Raw genomic sequence first — 19,463 nt, forward strand, 5'->3', positions numbered from 1 at the left:
TCGGGTAGGTCGGCGAATTTCCTCTCCCTAAACCCAACTTCTTGATCTCCTTCGCTTGGAAACAGGATTGGCCTCATACGACAATGTGCTGCATGTTTTGTTACCTTGTATCTATGCGTATATGAGTGTGTATGAGTATACCGAGATAACGTCGATTCGGAGATTGCCTCTAGTTAAAGGAAAACGGCAGCGGCCCCAAGCATGCCGCCAACCACAGCAAGCGCAGCGGGCATGTGAGCCCTCCTCGGCGCCGAGGCAGGCTGGAGCTTGCCTCCGGGGTCCTGAGCCGTCTCGGTCGCCTCCTGGGTCATGCGAACCGAGCTCGTGAAAGTCTTAACGACGAGGTTGCCGCCCTGGGCAGTCTGCGTCCCCGTCATCGTGATCGGAACAGTGCCGAGGTCCGCGTCCGTTGCGCCGGGACCAGTGGCTGTGATGGTGACGGTGACAATGTTGCCTACCCTCTGCACTGCAGTTGCGTCAGGTGCGGCCACAACGACTACGACAGTGCGGGGGACACGGGTGGTGACGACTGAGCCGCCCTGCGTGATGAGGCTGGGCGCGGTGACGACCTTCGTGATCGTGATCGCGGGCAGGGTGCCGGTCGCAACGGCCGGCGCAGTTGCAGTCGGCAGGTTCGGATCGACCTTGCCTGCGCCTCCGGCTTGCTGCTGGCCGCCCTGCTGACCTTGCTGGGCAGGGGTGTTGCCGGAGTTTGTGCCCGTGCCACCGGTGTTTCCAGTGTTTCCAGTGTTGCCAGTGTTGCCGGCGTTGTCTCCAGTGCCGCCGACGATGACTCCGCCGCCACCGCCGCCCTGCTGCTGGCCACCGGTACCGCCCTGCGTCTGACCACCTGTACCACCCTGCGTCTGACCACCTGTACCGCCCTGCGTTTGACCAGTGCCTCCTTGGGTCTGCCCCGTCCCTCCCTGCACTTGGCCGCCACCTCCTCCGCCCTGGGTCTGCCCGCCAGTTCCACCTTGGGTCTGCCCGCCGCCCGGCGTCGGGTTGGCGCCTCCCCCTCCTCCGCCTTGGGTCTGCTGAACACCACCACCGCCGCCGCCTCCCTGTGTCTGGCCGGGAGTCGGATTTGCGCCGCCACCACCGCCTCCTCCCTGGGTCTGCTGGCCGCCCGAGTCGCCGCCGCCGCCGCCTCCGCCAATGATCACACCGCCGCCGCCACCAGTCGTCTGCCCGGTACCACCTCCGCCGCCAGTGTTCTGCCCACCGCCCGTGTTCTGCCCACCACCAGTGTTCGGTCCGCCTCCGCCTGCCGTGGTCTGGCCTGGGGGGCCGTCAGTGGAGATTGGGCCGGGGATTGTCGTGCGCGTACCACCTCCGCCCTGAGTTGTGCCGGGGGGAGGGGTGTTCGGCGTGCTCCCACCAGGAATGGGAGTGGCAGGCGTAGTTCCACCACCCCCGTCAGTGGTGCCGGGGCCGGGGATGGTGGTCCGCGTGTTGTCTCCGCCGCCGTCGCTGGTACCAGGTCCGGGAGTCTGCGGCGTGGTTGTACCGGGACCAGGAGTTTGCGGTGTGGTCGTACCAGGGCCCGGGGTCTGCGGCGTTGTGGTTGGGAAGGGTGTCTGCGGGGTTCCAGTGTTGGTGTTCGGGTTCTGGGTCGGCACTGCAGTGTTCGTGCCCGTGTCAGGGTCCGTGTCCGTGTTCTGATTCTGGGAAGTGCCGGTCGTGTCGAACGGGGAGGGTGTTGTAGTTGTCGCTGCCTGCGGGACGCTCGTTGTGAGCGGCCCCGGGACAGTGGTCCGGGTCACATTGTCGCCGTCATCGGGACTGGTGTCCGGCGTGCTCGTTCCAGGGACCGGGGTGGCGGGCGTAGTCGATGGACCAGGGAACGGAGTCGGTGGTGTCGTGGGATTGCCCGTATTCGTGTTCGAGGGCGTGGGGGAGTCGACCGTCGTCGTGTCGTCCGGAGGCGTCGGCGCTGAGCGGTCAGTAAGTGCCTACGGAAAGCCTCACTGGAGGGCTCGGGGGCGGGGTTGGAAGTTGGCGCCGTGCTCGGCGCCTCCGAAGTCTCGGGCGGAGACGGCTCGGAGGACGGCTCAGCGGCCGCAGTAGTCGACGGCGACGGGCTTGGGGTGGGGGACGGACCTTGCGATGGCGTGTCCGACGGAGTCGTCGGCTGCGCGCTCGTGCTCGGCTCAGCTGGGCTGGGCTCGCTCGGTTCGGGACTTGGCTCGGGGGGACCAGCAGAGCTGGGCTCCGGCTCCGCAGGAGAGGGGGAGGGAGACGCACTGGGGCTATCAGTCGCAGAGGGCGGGGCATCAGTAGTTGGGGAGTTCGAGGTAGTCGGTGGTGGGTTTGAGGTTGTGGGCGATGGGTTCGAAGTTGAAGATGGCTCCAGGGTGTCGGACGGAGATGGAGTGGGATCGTCGGTGACGGTGGGTGACGGTGAAGCCGAAGTTGGGGATGGCTCCGCGGGGTCGGAAGGTGCCGGGGAAGGCGGGTTCGAAGTAGTTGGCTCAGGCGATGGCGATGGCTCAGGCGATGGCGATGGCGATGGCGATGGCGATGGGTTTGCAGATGGCGTTTCGGATGCGGAAGACGTCACCGTTGATGTATCGGGATCCGACGAAGGCTCAGCGGTAGGCTCATCAGAGGTTGAGGGATCAGCCGCGGTGGGCGAGGTCGAGGGCGTTGCGTCGGCGGAGGTCGAACTGCTAGTCAGCGTGATCCCTCTCGCTACCTACGCATCGCGACCGCACATGTGAGGGGACAGGGATGTGTACAAGGAGGGGAGCACGGCGTCAATACCACGACTACGATCCAGGAAGTTCACACTCACGTATCGCTCCCTGTGAGGTCAGCCAGTGCCACTCCGGGGTACTCACCATCGCTACCATTGTTTTGCCGGACGACCAGACCTGCAGCGTTCGCGGGTTGGGACGCAGCCGGAGCAGCCAAGACACTCAGAACGGTCAGCGCTGTAATACCGGAGAGGCGCATCGTTGTTGCAGCGGCGAACGCCGGGTGTTAAGAAGAAGGGGATAAGCTGAAGGGGTGGGAAGTGCGTTCGGTGCTGATGAGTTGAGGCTTGCGAGCCGATCGCTTTTGTGTCGTTTCACTGCCGCGTCTTCGAGTTCTAGTCGAGATCGCGAGCAGTTAAGGGGAATACAGGTCGAAGTACAAGAAGACAAGAGTTGTAAGTCAGAACAAGAGATGCCAGAAGGAAGACGGACAGATGAGAGGTATGCACACTTTGAAGAGATCTCAAGGCAGTATCGAGGCAGTACACTCCTCGGGTACTCTCGCCGTCATACCAGAGCCCACTGTCGGTCCTCTTCCTCTCGCTCGGCTCTGTGCGATCACCTCCTTGGTCTTCGGGGGGGCTAGCGGGGCCTGACATTGCTCGTGTCTAGGGCGCGACGGGTGAGGAGAGGGGAGTCCCAGGGGACTGGGAGCAGTGGGTTGCACACGTACGTCTGCGGTACCCGTGAGGCTCGCAGAGACACCACTCTGGTCGTGCTGATGCGAGGCACGATACGTGATCTGTGAGAACTGTCGCCAGGCGGAGGAACATGTCGCTTCTGTCGCTAACGATGCATTCGCAGTGGGTCCTGGGAGAGCGCCTCTGCGCAGGGGAACAACGTTTCGGTTCAGGACAAGGTGCGCCGAGAATCCCAAGATTCAGCTCGCAAAGTCTCTCAGCCAGGTCCGCCAGGTCCATGTGCCTCGACGGAGATGCCATGATCTCTAACCCTGCTGGAATCGTTGCCGAGTGATAACCGCCTTGTTGTTTGCATGCGCATCGATGCATAGAGCGTTTGCTTACTTGCTGATAACTGTCTGTGCTTGTAGCGTACTCGGCCATGCAGGTGTGCACATCGATGGAGTGCAAGGGAGAGATAAAGTTTGCCCGGTCGTCGTGCTCTCGACCGTTGCGCGGGGTGCTGAATCTGATCTCTTACAAGATATTGCGAGACACAAGTGGGCTTTGCAATTTGCAGGGTCAGCCTCTCAGCAGGTCCCAAGGATGGGGTACAGCTCGCATTCACGCGATTTGCCCGCCCTGACGCAATTGTCCTTGGGATTTCATCTTGACCTCGTGCACGAGCGTGCATTGCAGTGAGCGCTGTCAGGCCGCGCCTCCTGAAATCCCAGCATCATCTGATTCTCACAGCCTCATGCCATCCCACACCCACCACTTATAACTCCCGTTCGACATTCATCGCGAGTGACTTCTGAGCAAGCACCTGCGTGGACACCACGTTCATTGGGATTCTGGCACAGGTGTCCGTGAATTGGACCTTGACGGTGGACCTTTGCGTCCGTGCTTCACTGCGCTCGCGGACGCCTAGTCTTGGCATCGCAGGCATATCTGAGCCAAAAGTTACACCTCCACTGATGTGTCAGCGGCGTCTAAGAGTAGAAACGCAGGATGACTTCATTCTTACGAGCGAGAACGCAGGGTCGCGAATCAAGGTTCAAGGGAGAGCAGAACAGATGAGCTCTTGAGCAGTCGCACATCTCTTCCTGCACAAGATGCATCCGCCAGAATGCACGGTGGCCACCTCACGTGCGTATCCCTACCCAGGGATGCAATCGTCGGACGCCGAGCACGGTGCGGTAGATGCCGCTTGTCGTCGTTGGTGATGTCAGGTGACTCCCAAGGGTGCGCACGAACGTCATGCACTGCACGTACCCTGGTGCGCCCCTGCTCGTGATCGCCGCGGCTGCAGTCGCATGACCATCTCTTGCTGCTGACTGGATATGACATCTCCGATGCCGGCTTCAGAGACGCAGGACAGAAGAGGACGATGTGGAGAGATGAACATTCGTAATCCTAGGCTGGAAAAAGAGACGGGTGATGGTGGGTCTTCATTGGACGTCGTGGTGTACTAGGTGTAAGCTGTACCTCGGCACGCCGTCACTTGTTCGTATGCTTGTCATCCTTCGCTGTATGAGACAATCTCACTCATCGCGATTCACGCGCTGATGACCAGAGGGGAGGAGGAAGGATGAACGGGCTAAGAAGGGGGAGGCGGGGAAAAGACAGGCGCGCTCCTGTCCGATAAGATACGGGCAATTGCCTCTTCAGGCAAGTCTCACATCTCCCGTCTTGATTCTATGACCCGTGAGGGTCTCCCGTGGTCCACATCTATGATCTATGAGGTGATGAGACAGAGATACACGGCAGTTAAGCCCTCCTCTAGCTCCTTTACTGCTGGACATGCTTGCGTCTCCGCACTGCTCAAGCAGGTATGCTAGGCAAAACTGGATCCCAAACCGTGTGAACAAGAAGGAAGGCAATGGGGCCAGGCCCTGCGCCCCGCCGGTCCGGAAGAGCCTGATCGCTAGCGATCAAGCTGACCGTCTGCGTAGATCCATGCCACGGCGGCGCCTTCTGTGTCTGGATCGTGATTATCGTGATATCCCTGCTTCGACTGCGCTCCATCTGGCTACGCTGGCGATCTGCCCATTGGACCCCCACCACGTTGCCGCATACGCACCGGACGCGGCACCTCCCCAAGTCGCAGTGAGCGCAGAATATCTAAAAAAGCACTACTGCATGTTGCAAGACGGTCGAGCAAAGCGATGCCGAAACGTGCTGAATGCATACTTTTACAGATCACAGCATGAATACCATCCGAATCAGAAGTCTGGGGCTATCGTCGTCGTGACTACAGAGCCCTTGCCCGAGGATACTTTTGCTTCTATAAACTCTTTCATGAGAAGCATACTTTGCTTTGCGTGCCGCGTATGCAGCGGTTGCTCAGTTGTTCATATGCGCGAGCAGCTCATCGAGCTCGGCGGGGACGAAAAAGTCCTCGAGACCAACGAACGGCTGGCTATCCGATGGACCCATCGCCGTGCCCAGGTCACCATTCAAGAACAACGGGAGCGGAGCGTCCTTGTTGATGCCGATACGCCCGTGCCCGTCGAGCACGGCCGGGTTCATATGATCGAACGCGTCGATCCATGCGGGCGGGATCGGTTCGGATCCACCAGGCGACGGGTCTGGTTTCGGCGGCAGGATATTCTCGCGGCGCGCCATGCGCATGATGAGGCGGAGCGAGCGGGCATAACGGCCGGCTGGCGTCCTCGCCAGGATCGCTGCAATCGCCTCGACGTCTTCGGCAACACGAGGAAGATCCAGTTCGTCTGGGAAGTAGCGCGCAATGCGGACCAGGAACGTCGCCGCAAACGCGATCGACACTTGTGTAAAGTGCGGGCTGTACACGAGGCCGGCAGTGTACTGGATGTCAGCGTACGGTGCTGGCTGATAGACTCACGAATCTTCCCCTAAGACAGATGTCAACGCAGCTGAGAGCATTGCGCATTGCACGCAGGGCCAGGGCACGCTTCTCCGTTGCCATTGCCTCAACGTCCGCAGCGCTCTGCACACCGCGCAACAGCTGCGAGTTGAGCAGCAACTCGGCCAGCTGTCGCTGCATAGTGACTGCCGTGTCAGCTTGGTGAAGCTACAGAAAGCTCACGAGATTCTCGAATGAAGCTTGCGTTCTCGCCACGCGAGATCAGGACCTGATCCCAGTGGTCCTCCCACGCGTCAAACTGCTCGTTGGCCCAGCGGAGGCGGGCAAGCGTTGCTGTATCGAGCGGCAAGTCCGGAGTCGCTGTCAACTCCACATGGAGGGGAGCTGTCGTGCGGTCAGCACATGGAGCAATTTGTCAGCGTTAGAATACGCACCGCGAATGGACAGGAGCTCGACAGCGTAGATGAGGCGAGCGTCCGAGTCCAGCGCAAGAGGGTGGTCCAACAGCAGGCGCGCACGGTGAATCGTCGCATCTTCGCGGACGATGGCAGGCCGTCCTAAGCCATAGGACATTTGATGCTCGAGGCGATACAACTGTGAGATTGTTAGAACTTGAGGACGATGAGAACATACGCAGAACCACACTCGAGCCTTCTCGACGAGCGCGCGCTCTCGCTCGAGCTCGGCGCCGCTCTTGCCAGCACCCATACCGGTCTGGAGCAACTCGTTGAATGCGCGGTTAAGGCCCAGGTCCATCGCAAGGCGCACCGCATGACCGGCCATAAGCCACCCATTGTCGTTGAATGCTGCGAGGAGAACTGAGGTGTGAGCTATGCCGCAGCCATCTCACTCACTGAGGGCTTTCACGTCCTCAACGCCTGCGCGCGATGCAGGCCGAATGAGCGTCTTCATGGCTATCATGTTAGCTGTTAACCTCATGCACGAGAACATACCCATTTTCTGCACAAGATCCAGACACGTCGCTTGCGCAGTACTTGGCAAGCGCCCGGCATCACGCACACGGGCTCCCACCAGCATGACGGCAGTCAACGAGAACGGGCTCTTGTTACGAAGGGCGAGGAAGTCGTCCCGGTCACGGATGTAGCACGACACGAAGTCCGACGAGCCTGAATAGAATCTGGAGTCAGCTCACTGCATGTGGAGAGGTCTAGCTCACATGTCAACGAGACTCGCGGCTTCGTCGGCGTGAATCAGTCCTCGCGTGACGGGGTCAGCGTCCTCGTCGTCGACCTTGCGACGCTTGCGCGGTCCATCTGGGGAGTGGTCGTCGAGGCCGTCCTTCCTGTCCGACTTCTGCTCGGCGCGCTCCATGCGCGACGCCATCTCGCTCATGAGACCCAGCGGGTTCGAAATCTTCCCCATGCCCAGCATGTCGCCGGCGAGAGGTGAGCCGGCCCGCGTTGGCGGGGTAGGTTCTCTGACAACACGTTCCGGACGCGGCGGTCCATGGTCATGGCCATGCTCCTGCGCTGGATGCCAGAAGCGCGGGGCGCGGGACGAAGTTCCGCTGTGCGCCGCTGCTAGGGAGTCAATAAATTGATCCAGCCCGTAGTTTACTCACGCGACCCGCGAATCTCTGGGCACACGGCAGACACGACATCCTGGAGCAAAGCCCGCATCGAGTGCATCTGCGCCTCGAGCGACTGCAGGCGGCTGTGGTGGTCAGCGCTGTCCACGGTGTTCAAACGATTGTCCCAGACGGGCGTGTCCCCGAAGCTTGCGACGCCTCGGACGCCTTCGATGCCCCAGAAGGAAGCGCAGCGCCATCCATCAGGCGCAGCGCGCGCCTCAGCCTCGGTGAACAAAAGGTCACTCACTCCTCGACGGCAGACGCCTCGGGCCTGCTCGGCTTCTCCATGACACATTCGACGCGGCTGGAGCGGCAGCGCTCACATGGCGGGTTCTCGGCGCCGATGCAGCGGATCTTGGCACGACGGCAGGCGTTCTAATGTCAGCGGAACGTTGAGGAAGATAGCATGATGAGCTCGATCGGACGCAGGCGAGCCAGACAGCCGCCAGCCGCCAGGATTGCGCGAGCAGTATCCAGGAAGCTCCAGCCGGACATAGTAGTTTCATGCCGTGCCGGACAAGGTAGGAAGAGAGATACGCACGCAAGCACCTGATGTCAGCCGAATGCATCCGATGATACTCACGGGTCACACGCGTGATAGCAGTGCGCTTCGAGTTGTCTTCCTCCTTAGGGGGCTTGCGCTGCGCCGCGTGCCGGGCATACACAGAAGAGGCGTCCATGTCGGGCGAGAGCGAATATATGCGGCCGGGGAAGGCGTGAGGGAAGGTGATGATCGGGGTAAGCGGCGGCTGAGCAACGGGCTATGGTGTAGCCCGGAGAAGCCAGCGCGTGAGGCAGCAAGCTGCCGGAGATCGCAATGCAGATCTCAAGAGGGAAGCCGGTATGCAGAAGCGAGGAACACCGAAACCGAGGGCGACGGAGGCCTTGACCGAGGAAGGCGAATAAAGTCGGCTGTACTGTCGTCCGGTCGGTGGATCAGTTCACGACTGGGCCGCTGGGGTGATCGCGGGGGAGAGCGGGATGCGGCGGAACGAACGCTGGGATACGAGACTGTAAGACGACCGCCTGCGTGTGCGAGTTGCTGGTTGAGCAGACGCAAAGTGCACGATAGGACGGAGTAAGCTTATGGAAGATTCAGGCCTGAGATCTGGCGATGTTAGAAGGGGGATGAATCGGGCGATCGGACTCGAATCGGGGCGTCCGAGACGGGGATAGAATCGTCAGGCGGTCGCTGAATCCAAGGCAGTCCAAGGCAGTCTGGGGAGACCGCCGAAGCAGCGCCGAGAGGATGGAGGGCGGGGGATTGAGTTGAAGAGTGATGCGTAAGATGTGTTGCTGGATGTCGGATCTGAGATGCATGCGCCTTGTACGGCCCGTACACCCGCAGAGTTGCGCCCGCAAAGCAGGATGCGCAGGAACGGCGGGTCGATTGCTGGCTGCAGGCGGCCAGGCGGCCAGGCGGCTCGGCGGCGGTAGGCGGTACGGCGGCTGATCCTGGTAATTCAATTGACACCCAGCCCGACCACTCAGCCATGGCTACGGGCTTCCTGACTCGCTTGCACAAAACGCAGACCTCCGCGCAAGAGCACCCACTCTCCAATCTGCCCAGTCACCCGCGCCGAGTGCTCCGGGCACGTGCTGCTATCTCGCTAACCCTCGTTCAACCACGCAGATGCGGTGGTGCCATCCAACTCGGCTCTTGTCCACTCGTCAAAGCCTAATCTCGCGCCCCGAGATCCATTACCAAACCGAGGCAGCGAGGCACCAGGCGGCACATCTGGCTGCTTGTGGGCGACTTTGCCTGCAGCAACGTGCAACGTTGCTTGCCAAGGGAGCAATCGCGCAGGGACCCTCGAATCCAGTTGCCCGCCTCTATGAGCAACAGCCGGGTGGCTTGGCTTGGCCTTTCCTGACCACCATACACAGACAATGGAAACTCCTCTGTGAGAGGCACACACTACGCCCCGCTCGTTGTGATAATTGCTGCATCTGTGATCATGGGGTCTAGAAGATCTAGAATCTGTATGTGATAGCCGCTGGCTATCTATGGGTACCACGGGAAGTACAAGGTACAGGAGAGCGTGAGCGTGTCGTATGTTTCGTGTCGTGTTGTGCCATGCTGTGGATCTTTTGCGCTCTGCTCAGTTTCATGGATTGACCGGTCCTTTAAGGTCTAATTCGCGCGCCCTACGCGCCCTTGGGCCGACCTTCCTTCTCTGCCTGGGCAGCCTTCTTGGCCTCGAGCACGGCCGCGTTGCGGCGCCTGTATCGGTCGAGGTTGTCGAGGCGCATGTACTTCTGGACATGCGTGCCCTCGCCGCGGACACCGAGATCCTCCTCGTGCGCCGGCGGAGTCCAGAGACCCTCGAACCCAGGCTCCTTGTCGGTCGCGATCATGGGGTGCGCCTCTGTGTTCAGGACATAGTTGTCGAGGCTGAGCAGCTCCGGATCGCTCTGCAGCAGGTAGTGGTACTTGAAGGTCTCCGCGAAAATAAAGCTCTCCATGTTGTTGCCCAGGATCTTCTCGGACTCATCCTTCGTCACGTCCCTGATGCTGCTGATGCCCGCGTGCGTCTTCGCGTGCGTCATCCAGTGCGTGAACATGTCCCACCCGATGTCTTGCCACTTCTTGTCGCCCGTCAGGCGGTACATGTAGAACACACTCTCGATGGTCTCGGGTCGGTTGATGTAGTGCCCGTTGCGGCGCTTCGAACCGACCGGGACACCCTTCCACTTGCGGTGGTATTTGACACCGGGCGCTCGCTGAACTTCGTCGGTGAGGTTGACAGGCGTATTGTCGTCGTTCCACAGGTACTGGCCCTGCCAGTTCTTGTGGACATAGGTCGCGTCCATCTCCTCGATCGGAAGCTTGAGAGGCGGACGGTAGGGCTTACCGTCGCCCGTGACGTTGACGTACTGCCCCTTCTCCGTGGGAGAGAAGAACTGCACGTTCTCCGGCTGGATGCCAAGAGGCGAGCTGGCGGCGAGCCAGTAGCATGTCGATGTGAAGCGCTCGCCATCGATCCGGTCCTGCGGGCGATCGAGCAGCTTGTCTCCGAGGCCCAACATGCCGCCAGCGAAGCATGTAAGATGCTCCGTCTCGACCTTCGGCGACCCATACTCATATTTGCCGATCGTGAACAAATCGCGGCCAGGGACATTCGGTATGTCGTAGAAGAGAACCTTGCGGGCGACATCAACCGAGTCGGCGTACAGACGGGCGTACTGCTTGGCAATCGCTGACGTCTCGCCCAGCAGCTTGACGGTCTTGATGAGGTACTCGTAGAACGAGTCCGCCATCGCGCCAAACGAGTATGACCCCTGAATCTTCGCGTCCGGCAGCGGGTCGGCGGCGAACGACATCGGGATCAGAGGAGGGAACTTGGTCCGCGGTGCGATGTTGTCCTCGAGGTAATCGGTGCAGCGCTGCGCGAGGTCGAACCGCTTCCGGTCGTTTGTCAGGAAGCCGAGGCGCATGAGCTCGAGAGTCATGCTGCCGACCTCAGCGATTGAGACAGAGTGCAACTTCAGCGCGCCGGTCTGATATCCGGGGTCCATGCGCGAGCCAGCTGGGAGACAAGAGTTCGTGTTGAAAGCACGTGAGAGCACTTCGGCAATCTCCACCGCGCGGTCAAGCATGAGCTTATCACCCGACAAGTCGTAGGCGCCGAGGAGACCACCAAGGTATCGAATGCCCGTCTCGAAGACGGGGATAGACGCAGCCTCGCGCGCGATCTGCCATGGCTGTCCCTTCTCGTCGAGCTCATCGGGCGGCGCAACGTAGCCCTGCGACCAGTCGGCACCCTTGACCCAGCGGAAGTTGAGCTGGTTGACATGTGACCGACACTGGTTGTACTCGTCGCTGAGGCCCATGACGAGCAGCGTATCGAGCGTGTCGACAATAGAAGCACCCCATCTGCTCGTCAGCTACAGTTGAACCGGCGCTTGAGGTACTCACCCGTTGAACGGATCATGATAGTCCTTTGTGACAGGCTTGACCTCGTCGTGTCCCCACGCGTGATCCTTGTACTTTTGCCACGCATAGACGAAACCACGCTTCACAGCGTTTCGACGAGCCTCGCGTGTCTTGCGCTGCGTTGCCGTCTCATAGTTGCCCTTCTTGAACCCGTCCCACTGGATCGGCTTCGCGTTGCCGTACGTCGGCTTCCATTCCTCCGGACCCTTCCACGTCTCCGAGTACGCACCCGGAAGGAGCTCGATCTGCCTGTGCTTCGCATTGTCCGGTGGCGCGACCGAGATGATCTTGTGAAGCTCCGCATTCGGGAACTCCCTCACCTCGGGTCGCTCGAGGAAGTCAGGCCCGACCTCTGGGAAGAAGCTGGCAGGATCCATGAGGTTATCGGGGTCTGGGACCATTGGGGCAGCCTCCGGTGTCAAAATGTTGGGGTAATAGTGGTCCCCGTTCTCATCGACGATGAACTCCGCCTCCACACCAGTGTACGACTCTATCGGCTTGGGCCTGGACTTGGCTGGTGGGGTCGTCGACAGCACCACCGCCACCGATGCTTCCACTGCCTCCCCAGCCCACGCCGGTGTCGTCGGGCGATACAACAATGCCTGGCGGCTGTTCTGGTCGCAGTGAATCGGAGTAGTAGTAGAGCAGGCCGAAGATCGTCAGGCCGACGAAGATGAGACGTGGCCGCCTAAGCCTCCGCCTCATGAACGCTCCGACGCCTCCTGTCGCGCCAACTGCCCCGCCGAGCTCTGGGTCGTAGCTGGCCATCTTGTCTTCCTTCGAGTAGTAGTCGTCACTCGACTCGTCGTCGGCACTGAGCTGGCCGCTGCGGTACGCAAAGGAAGAAGGATCGATGCGTGGAGTGCAGGATGAAGAACTGGGCGATGGAGATGCGGAGGAGGATGCTGACACGCCTACGCCCCGGCGTGAAGCTTTATGTCCGAGAGTAATGGTGGGAGGTGACGCTTGTCGCGGACGGGTGAAGTCAAACCTAAGCTAGTGGTCGTCGCGCTGGCCTGCTGGTCGCCTGAGCGGGGTAGGGGCTACGGAAAAATCAGTGGCGTCTGGCGTCGGCGGGCGGCGCGGGGCGGTGTATGGCGCCTTGTTCGCCTGCAAAGCAAAAGGGATGCGGAGAGTGTGGTGTGTGTCGGAGCCGACAGTAGGTGCGATGGGCTTGTGTGCACTTGCAAGGACGGATCTGTGCCAAGGAAAGTGGTCGAGCGGGGCTGGTGATTACCGTGTCAATCGGCGATCCTGAGCTAGCCGGATACGCAGACGGTCGCTATGGCACATGTCAATGAGGTGGAGATGGGGTGGAGGCCCGGAGAGCGCGGAGTGTGTGCCGAAGCACCGGCGTGCGCGGATGCGCGGCGCAGGTGCGGTAAGGTTGACATATGTCCACGACCAACCGGGGATCCAGGGCGCCGCCCCTGTCGTCGTGCATGTCGTGTTGTAACCTGGCCAGTGCATTGCACAGCTGGCAAGGATGGCCAACTGGCTCTGTCGTGGCCTCGTGGTAAGCCCAGAGCAACAGTCGTGTCACAACCGTTGCCAAGCCTTTCAGGATTCCAGGATAAGATAACTCCGGTTTCCACGAACAATGCGCAGTCGATCAAGCAGACACGCGGACACTTCGACGCCAGAACACCTCGCTCGGTCTGTCGCGCGCAAGGAGCCCCGGTGCTGGCACCGCATTAATTCTTGTCCACCGACTTCTCTGCCGGCCAATTGTCTCCAGCACACCCCAGTCAGGAAGCAGAACAAGCTAGGGGCCTCATGACATCCCCCATTAACACAATAAGTGGGCTACAGCCCTCAACCCGTCGCACCCATCCTCGGCCCCTACAGTGCTCGAAGCTTGCAGCGGGATGTAGGGAGACGGCACGTTCAGAGGAATTCGCAGCTCAACGTACTACCCGACGAGAATGCATATGTCTATACTAACCATTAGTTCGTTTTGCCCTTAGATGGGACTTCGTCTGATCCGGAAGCAGCTCCGTCGGCGTTGCTAGCCGCCTCCGTCTCAGCTCCTCCAACCTCCGCCACGGCCTCGTCCACTAGCCTGGTCTCCTCGACGACCATCTCCTTGACCTGGTCGACGAGGCCCTCAACCTCCTTCTCTACCATGACGCCGGATCCCTCAGAGTCAAGCTTGCTCGCTGGTCCAGAAGCCTCCTCGAAAAGACCCTGGTCCTCGATCGGGTCGGCAATAACCTGAGCATACTTAGGCTTGCCCTGCTCCTCAAGCTCTGATCGCCACTCCTTGACAACACCCTCAGCCTTTCCGGGGTTGTATGATCGCGCCATGAGAGCGGCTTCCGGGAGGCGGTCGGTCTTGGCGAGGAGGTCGATGCAGGAAGCGCTGTCGCCGAGCTGCAGGTAGGCAGCGAAGGCAATGTTGTTCTGCCCTTTTCGGCGGCCTGAGCAGCGAGCTTCTCGAGACCAGCGCGATCGGCGAGGGAGGTGTAGAGCAGGAGGAGAGCTGGGAGGTCCTTCGACTTCTCGAAAGCCTCCTTGGCGAGATCAAGCTGCCAGGCGGCAAGGGCCTTCTCACCGACGACCTTCCACTTAGACTCCGAGCCGGCCTCTGGAGAGGCGCGGACGAGCTCAAGAGCAGTTTCGAGGTCTCCGATGGAAACGGCAAGCTCGAACTTGTGGTCAGGGTCTGTCGCGACCGACAGGGCGAGCTCCTTGAGCTCCTGAGCCTCGAGGAATCGAGCGATGCGGTTGCGCTGGTCCGCAGGGATGGTGGGGAGAATCTCAGCGGCTCCTTCAAGGTCACCGCGGAGAATGGCCGACTGGTACTCAACGACGTTGAGCGAAAGGGCGTAGCTGTACAAGTTGAGGTCCTTGTCCGCCAGGAAGATGCGGTTGTGCGTAGGGAGGTAGCCAAGCAGGTAGACAGGCTGGTCAAAGTGGTTGATGACGCTCGTCTGGTCGCCAATCAGGTAGCTGAGACGGTTGTTGGTGTTCGTGTAAATGAAGCAGTCCCCGATCCAGCGGCACGTCTTGACAGTCTCCGGCACCTCGGCAATCAGGTCAAACGCCTCCTCCACACCCTCGTCGTCGATCGGCTCGCCCGACTCCAGGCGCTGCTGGTAGGCGTCCCGGTCGAAGCGAAGGACGAAGAGCGAGTCCTCGGCAGTGATGGCCACATACTCGCCCGAAGCGGACCACGAGACGTTGGTTGCGTCGACCTCAATGCGACGGACAACAGCTCCAGTCTCCCAGTCCCAGAACATGACAAATCCAGATCCGCGGGCAGCGAGGAGCGGTCCGCCATGGAGTCCCTCAACAGCCCATCCACCAGTCGACTTGATCAGACCTGCTCGCTCCTTGAAGTTTCGGTAGACGCGAATCTTCGACTTGCCCTCAAGCACCGCATAGGTGTTGGAATCCGAAGCCCAAGCAAAAGAGGTTCCGCTGCCGAACGCCTTGTTGCGCCAAGCGAGCGCAGTGTAAATGATGTACTCGCCATCGCCGCAGACCGTGACGAAACGTCCGTTCGGAGAATGCTGCAGGCTGGTAGGGTAGACCTCCGTCGTTCCGAGGTCACGGAATGAAACCGGCAACCGCTGGCCGTCCTCAACCTCGTCGCCCTCCTGACCGATGTGCGAGACGTTGGTGGTGAGAACCTCAGTGTTGCGGGCAAAGACAATTTTGCCAGAAGCGTCCATCGACACCGAAGGCTCGTCACGGCCAAGCTTCACGACCACAGCTCCTTCATCGAAACCGACGGCAACCTCGTTGCCCGTCTTGCGATAAGCAACACACCAAGCGCGCTCCAGACCGTAGTTGAGAGTGTTCTCGAGGCGGTAGGTGGACGAGTGCCAGATCTTGATAGTACCATCCTCGGAACCGGAGAGGATGATGGGCAGGGAAGGGTGGAAGATGGCGAAGGAGACGTTGGCAGTGTGAGACTCCAGCGTCTGAACACACGACTTGGCGTGGTAGTCCCAGATCTTCACAAGGCGGTCGTCTCCCGTGGTAACGATGTAGGGCTTGTCACCGCCGTGGTAGTAGTCGACATAGTTGACGCCCTTCTCGTGAGCCTCGAGGCTGAAGTTGGGAACGGAGCTGCCAAGCGACCAGACCTTGACGGTGTGGTCCAGACAAGCCGACGCGAAGGTTTGCGGGTCCTTGGGGTTAATGGCGAGCGCCATGATGTAGTGGGTGTGGCCCTCAAAGACCTGCACGCAACGCCATCCCTTCTCCCAGTCCCACGCCTTAATGGTCATGTCGTCACTGCCGGTGAGGACAAGGCTGAGAGTCGGGTGAACAGTAAGACAACGAATGTAGTCGGGATGAGCCTCAAACTGAGTAACCTTCTCGCCAGTAGACAAGTTGTACACGCGCAGCTGGAAGTCATCCGAACCAGAGACAAACTGATCGTCAGCCGTGAGCTGCAGTTGAGATACTAACCCAGTTCTTGCGGGCGATGTACTTGACGCAGCGAACAGGAACGTCCGTCACTTCGAAGGTCTTGATGTCGGTCTGAGTCTCATAGTTCCAGATCTTAACCTGGCCATTGCTGAAGCGCGTCAGCGTCGCGTCCGGTTACATTAACGTACTAGAGACCGCAGATGACATGGGGCTCGGTCGGGTGAAAGTCCACAGACTTGACCCTGTCAGACCGGGCAAGCAATTTCCGCTGGAGGGTGTTAGCAGACGCAGAGGGGGGCGACCAGAAACGCCTTGAATAATCACCTGGATGTCGAGAAGCATCGGCTAGGAGGACGTCAGCGAACAACGCAACTTCACGCGGAAATGGAGCAACGAACCATCTTGAAGCGTTTTCTCGACAGTCAACGGCGGGAGAGATGTAAAGCCGAGTGCCCTCTCTTGGTCAAACCGAGTTGAGAGAGGTAGTCGAGGAGTAGTAAGAGCTAGAGGTAGACGCAGTAGACCGTTGATGAGTCCGTCCACGTCGCGATGACTTCGAGCACTCCGAACCGCTGTGCTGGCACGTTGCGCGACTGACCCTGATACGGGATTTACCACGTCAGTATCACTCCACGTGGCCCCTCGCCTGCAATCGACATCTTTACATCCTTCTTGCACGGACGTAGGCGGGTTGTTCTGATGCATCTAGACGTGTCTGTCGCTGAGCTGCACCAGGTCAGTTGCGGAATGACAGACAAATGCAACAGATTTTATCATATGCGGAGGATGCTGGCATGACACCTGCTACTACCAAACGTCCTCCAGACATCGATAGTCAAGCCGTGCCCTATCAATGTCCAAAAGCCCTGCTACAACACCAATCTATGACGCGACATCCGCTACACGCTTAGTCGAGGTCCATGGCGTTCTCGCCAGAGGCGGGGGCGGCGGCCTGCTTGTTGCGGCGGGCCTTAGGAGCGCGGTCCTTGGGGGGGTTGGCGGTGCGCTTGTTGGCGCGCGAGAGGGCGGAAGCGCGAGCGACGGCAGCCTGTAGAGTCAGCGACCGATCACAACAGGAGTTGTAGTGATATGGAAATGTCCCTAGGCAGCACAGTTGCACCCGACTTCCTAGAATGGAGCTGCCGGGCCATGGAAAAGCCTTGGGAGTTTCACTTTCGCATTCCTCTTACACCCAACCTTCATGGGATATCCAAACGGATTCCGGCGAGTTCTAGACAGGTTGCGACGGCCATGATGACCGCTACGCGCTCTTCCAAGACTGAGAAGTACTCACCTGACGGAGGTCAGGGCGGAAGCCCTTGTGGGCGGTCTCGACAGCGGCAATCTTGTTGGCGCGACGAGGGCCGGTGGAGCGACGGAGGGTCGACTGGCGCTTGGTGGAAGCAACCTTGCCGCCGTCGGCCTGGACCTTGGTGACGGTGATGGAACCGTCAGGGCCGGCAGAGATGTCGATGACCTTGTTGTTGGCAAGGCCAGAGTACTTGCCGGAGTGGAGGTTGACAAGGTTGCCCTGCAACGTCAGCATGTCGTCCTGCCTTGTCCTTCCCGCAACCGATAGAGCTTTGAACACTGCCGATTTCCTGTGTGCCGTATACGTTCCCGGATGCCGTGCAACGAACGCCTCTACCGACAATCTCCCTTCCCGAGAATGTGCCAGAGCCATAGCATCCGCCTCTCCCAACCGACTCCTCTGGACAGCAATCTGCTCGCCAAAAGCCTGTCGCAAGCGCACGAGATTCCGCACAACATCCGCTCCCTCCGTCCGATCCAATCCATCGTGGTCGATCCGTCTGTTTCCACCCAAATTCGGTTCGAATCGTAGCTCTATCGGTCGCGTTCTCATCGATGACTAACCTTCTCAGCCGAGAAGATGGGGCCGTTGGCGGCCTTGTGCTGGAAGGAGTTCCACTTGCGAACGAGGAGCCACTGGAGGTCGGCCGACATTTTTGATGCTAGTTGAAGGTTGCAACTCAGTTCGTGGAATCCGTTGTGGTTGTTCGACGCAGTGCACGGGATGCAGTGCTGCAGTGAGAGTGCCACGTGGTGATCAAGTGCTCATCGTGCCTGGCACTTAACTCCGACAAACTGTTAACGCCAGGTTTCGCGATTTTCTACCCATGACGTCATTTGCTGCTGCCCACCAGCCGACTTTCATGGCTCTGAATGCTCTTCATTTGTGCGATGACCGTGTGGTGCAACAGGACTGGATTTTACATTGCCTTCCGATGTGCATAGTCTACTAATCGTACATGGGTTCACTGTCCGCCGAGCTTCTTGCCTAGGCTGCCTAGGCTCAGCTTGATCTTTTTCTCTGGGCTGTCACCATCGGTCGCATCTGCTGATGAGCTGGCCTCGCTCGTGGGCGCCTTGGACGAATCGCCCGCCTCTCCTGGAGGCTTCTTGCCCGCCAAAAGGTTGGCAAACGCGCCTTCCTCTTCATTCTCCTGCTCTTCGCGCTCCCGCTTTGCTCGCGCCTTGAGCATGACATCCGAGAGAGCGTCCTCTTCATGCCCGTTCTCCGCCGGAGGCGGCTGCTTCGGACTTTCGTCGGCGGAGCCCTCGCTGTCTGAGGCATCGTCATAGTCCAGACCGAGGCCACCCGCCTTAGAGGAAAGCTGTCGCTTGGAGGAAGGTCCAGCTTGCAGGAGCCGCTTACGCTTGGACGGCACCTGCGGGCTCCCTGACCCATCGGCATCGGCGTCTTCTTCATCGGACTGGATAAACCAAGCCTCCTCTTCCTCGGCAGCGGAGCGGGTCTTCTCCTGTTCAACGACCTGAGCCGGTGGCGGTGGTGGCGGCTCCTTGTACTGCTCCCATCGTGTTCGTAGGCCATGGGCGTAAGCCCTGACGAATGGTCGTTCAGCCAATCGCGTCATGATCGGTTCGTACTTGTCGAACATGTCCATGATGATCGGCTTCATGTTCTCCTGAGAACGTCAGTTCGGGAAACGACAATGGAGATCGATGTGGCGTACCTTTCGGATGAGTTCCAGGGTGTCCAGACACGCCGAACTCAACATGGTATCTCTGCTGGTTTCTCGGTCCACAAGGTCTAAGATGGCCTTGGTTACGCCGTTCTTAGCAAAGTTGCGATGGATGAAATGGTTGTTGGTCATGAGACACGATTTAATGAACCGCAAGGAGACTGGTGGTGAGCTGCGGCCGTGGTTCGCGGAACTAACAGTGACGAAGGGTCTTGTCGCTGGCGTAGACAAGCGAGCAGACCTTCTGAGCAAGAGGGTTTGACAACACGAAGTACTGAGACTTGTGGGCGTGCATCTGGATGCAATAAGACAAGAGATCG

The 19,463-nt window shown here is 59.8% G+C and overlaps 7 protein-coding genes across 7 annotated transcripts; all 7 read right to left on the reverse strand.

Moving 5' to 3' along the window:
- Positions 1 to 173: 173 nt before the first annotated feature.
- A1Q1_07103 (cellulosome anchoring protein, cohesin region) lies at positions 174 to 2,958 on the reverse strand (the record flags this gene model as incomplete). The annotated part of the gene is made up of 3 exons (XM_014327352.1): positions 174 to 1,936; positions 2,104 to 2,669; positions 2,798 to 2,958. 3 exons carry the CDS (start codon positions 2,956 to 2,958, stop codon positions 174 to 176), a joined length of 2,490 nt encoding a protein of 829 aa, XP_014182827.1.
- A 136-nt stretch (positions 2,959 to 3,094) lies between these two features.
- On the reverse strand, positions 3,095 to 3,358 carry A1Q1_07104 (uncharacterized protein; the record flags this gene model as incomplete). Its single annotated transcript, XM_014327353.1, has 1 exon — positions 3,095 to 3,358. The coding sequence occupies one exon, from the start codon at positions 3,356 to 3,358 to the stop codon at positions 3,095 to 3,097; it is 264 nt and encodes an 87-aa protein (XP_014182828.1).
- A 2,367-nt stretch (positions 3,359 to 5,725) lies between these two features.
- A1Q1_07105 (uncharacterized protein) lies at positions 5,726 to 8,113 on the reverse strand (the record flags this gene model as incomplete). Its single annotated transcript, XM_014327354.1, has 9 exons — positions 5,726 to 6,208; positions 6,246 to 6,412; positions 6,450 to 6,611; positions 6,662 to 6,821; positions 6,861 to 7,033; positions 7,082 to 7,141; positions 7,181 to 7,365; positions 7,405 to 7,765; positions 7,810 to 8,113. 9 exons carry the CDS (start codon positions 8,111 to 8,113, stop codon positions 5,726 to 5,728), a joined length of 2,055 nt encoding a protein of 684 aa, XP_014182829.1.
- Positions 8,114 to 9,966: 1,853 nt separating this feature from the next.
- A1Q1_07106 (mannosyl-oligosaccharide 1,2-alpha-mannosidase) lies at positions 9,967 to 12,523 on the reverse strand (the record flags this gene model as incomplete). The annotated part of the gene is made up of 3 exons (XM_014327355.1): positions 9,967 to 11,695; positions 11,738 to 12,165; positions 12,221 to 12,523. The coding sequence occupies 3 exons, from the start codon at positions 12,521 to 12,523 to the stop codon at positions 9,967 to 9,969; spliced, it is 2,460 nt and encodes an 819-aa protein (XP_014182830.1).
- Positions 12,524 to 13,702: 1,179 nt separating this feature from the next.
- Positions 13,703 to 16,843, reverse strand: A1Q1_07107 (ER to golgi family transport-related protein; the record flags this gene model as incomplete). Its single annotated transcript, XM_014327356.1, has 5 exons — positions 13,703 to 14,268; positions 14,310 to 16,140; positions 16,178 to 16,286; positions 16,327 to 16,483; positions 16,537 to 16,843. The coding sequence occupies 5 exons, from the start codon at positions 16,841 to 16,843 to the stop codon at positions 13,703 to 13,705; spliced, it is 2,970 nt and encodes a 989-aa protein (XP_014182831.1).
- A 202-nt stretch (positions 16,844 to 17,045) lies between these two features.
- A1Q1_07108 (60s ribosomal protein) lies at positions 17,046 to 18,103 on the reverse strand (the record flags this gene model as incomplete). Its single annotated transcript, XM_014327357.1, has 3 exons — positions 17,046 to 17,186; positions 17,433 to 17,876; positions 18,014 to 18,103. The coding sequence occupies 3 exons, from the start codon at positions 18,101 to 18,103 to the stop codon at positions 17,046 to 17,048; spliced, it is 675 nt and encodes a 224-aa protein (XP_014182832.1).
- Positions 18,104 to 18,414: 311 nt separating this feature from the next.
- A1Q1_07109 (nucleus protein) lies at positions 18,415 to 19,275 on the reverse strand (the record flags this gene model as incomplete). Its single annotated transcript, XM_014327358.1, has 2 exons — positions 18,415 to 19,086; positions 19,135 to 19,275. The coding sequence occupies 2 exons, from the start codon at positions 19,273 to 19,275 to the stop codon at positions 18,415 to 18,417; spliced, it is 813 nt and encodes a 270-aa protein (XP_014182833.1).
- Between the last annotated feature and the right edge of the window lie 188 nt (positions 19,276 to 19,463).

The sequence above is a fragment of the Trichosporon asahii genome, assembly GCF_000293215.1.
Source record: "Trichosporon asahii var. asahii CBS 2479 unplaced genomic scaffold scaffold00009, whole genome shotgun sequence".
Classification (NCBI taxonomy): Eukaryota; Fungi; Basidiomycota; class Tremellomycetes; order Trichosporonales; family Trichosporonaceae; genus Trichosporon; species Trichosporon asahii.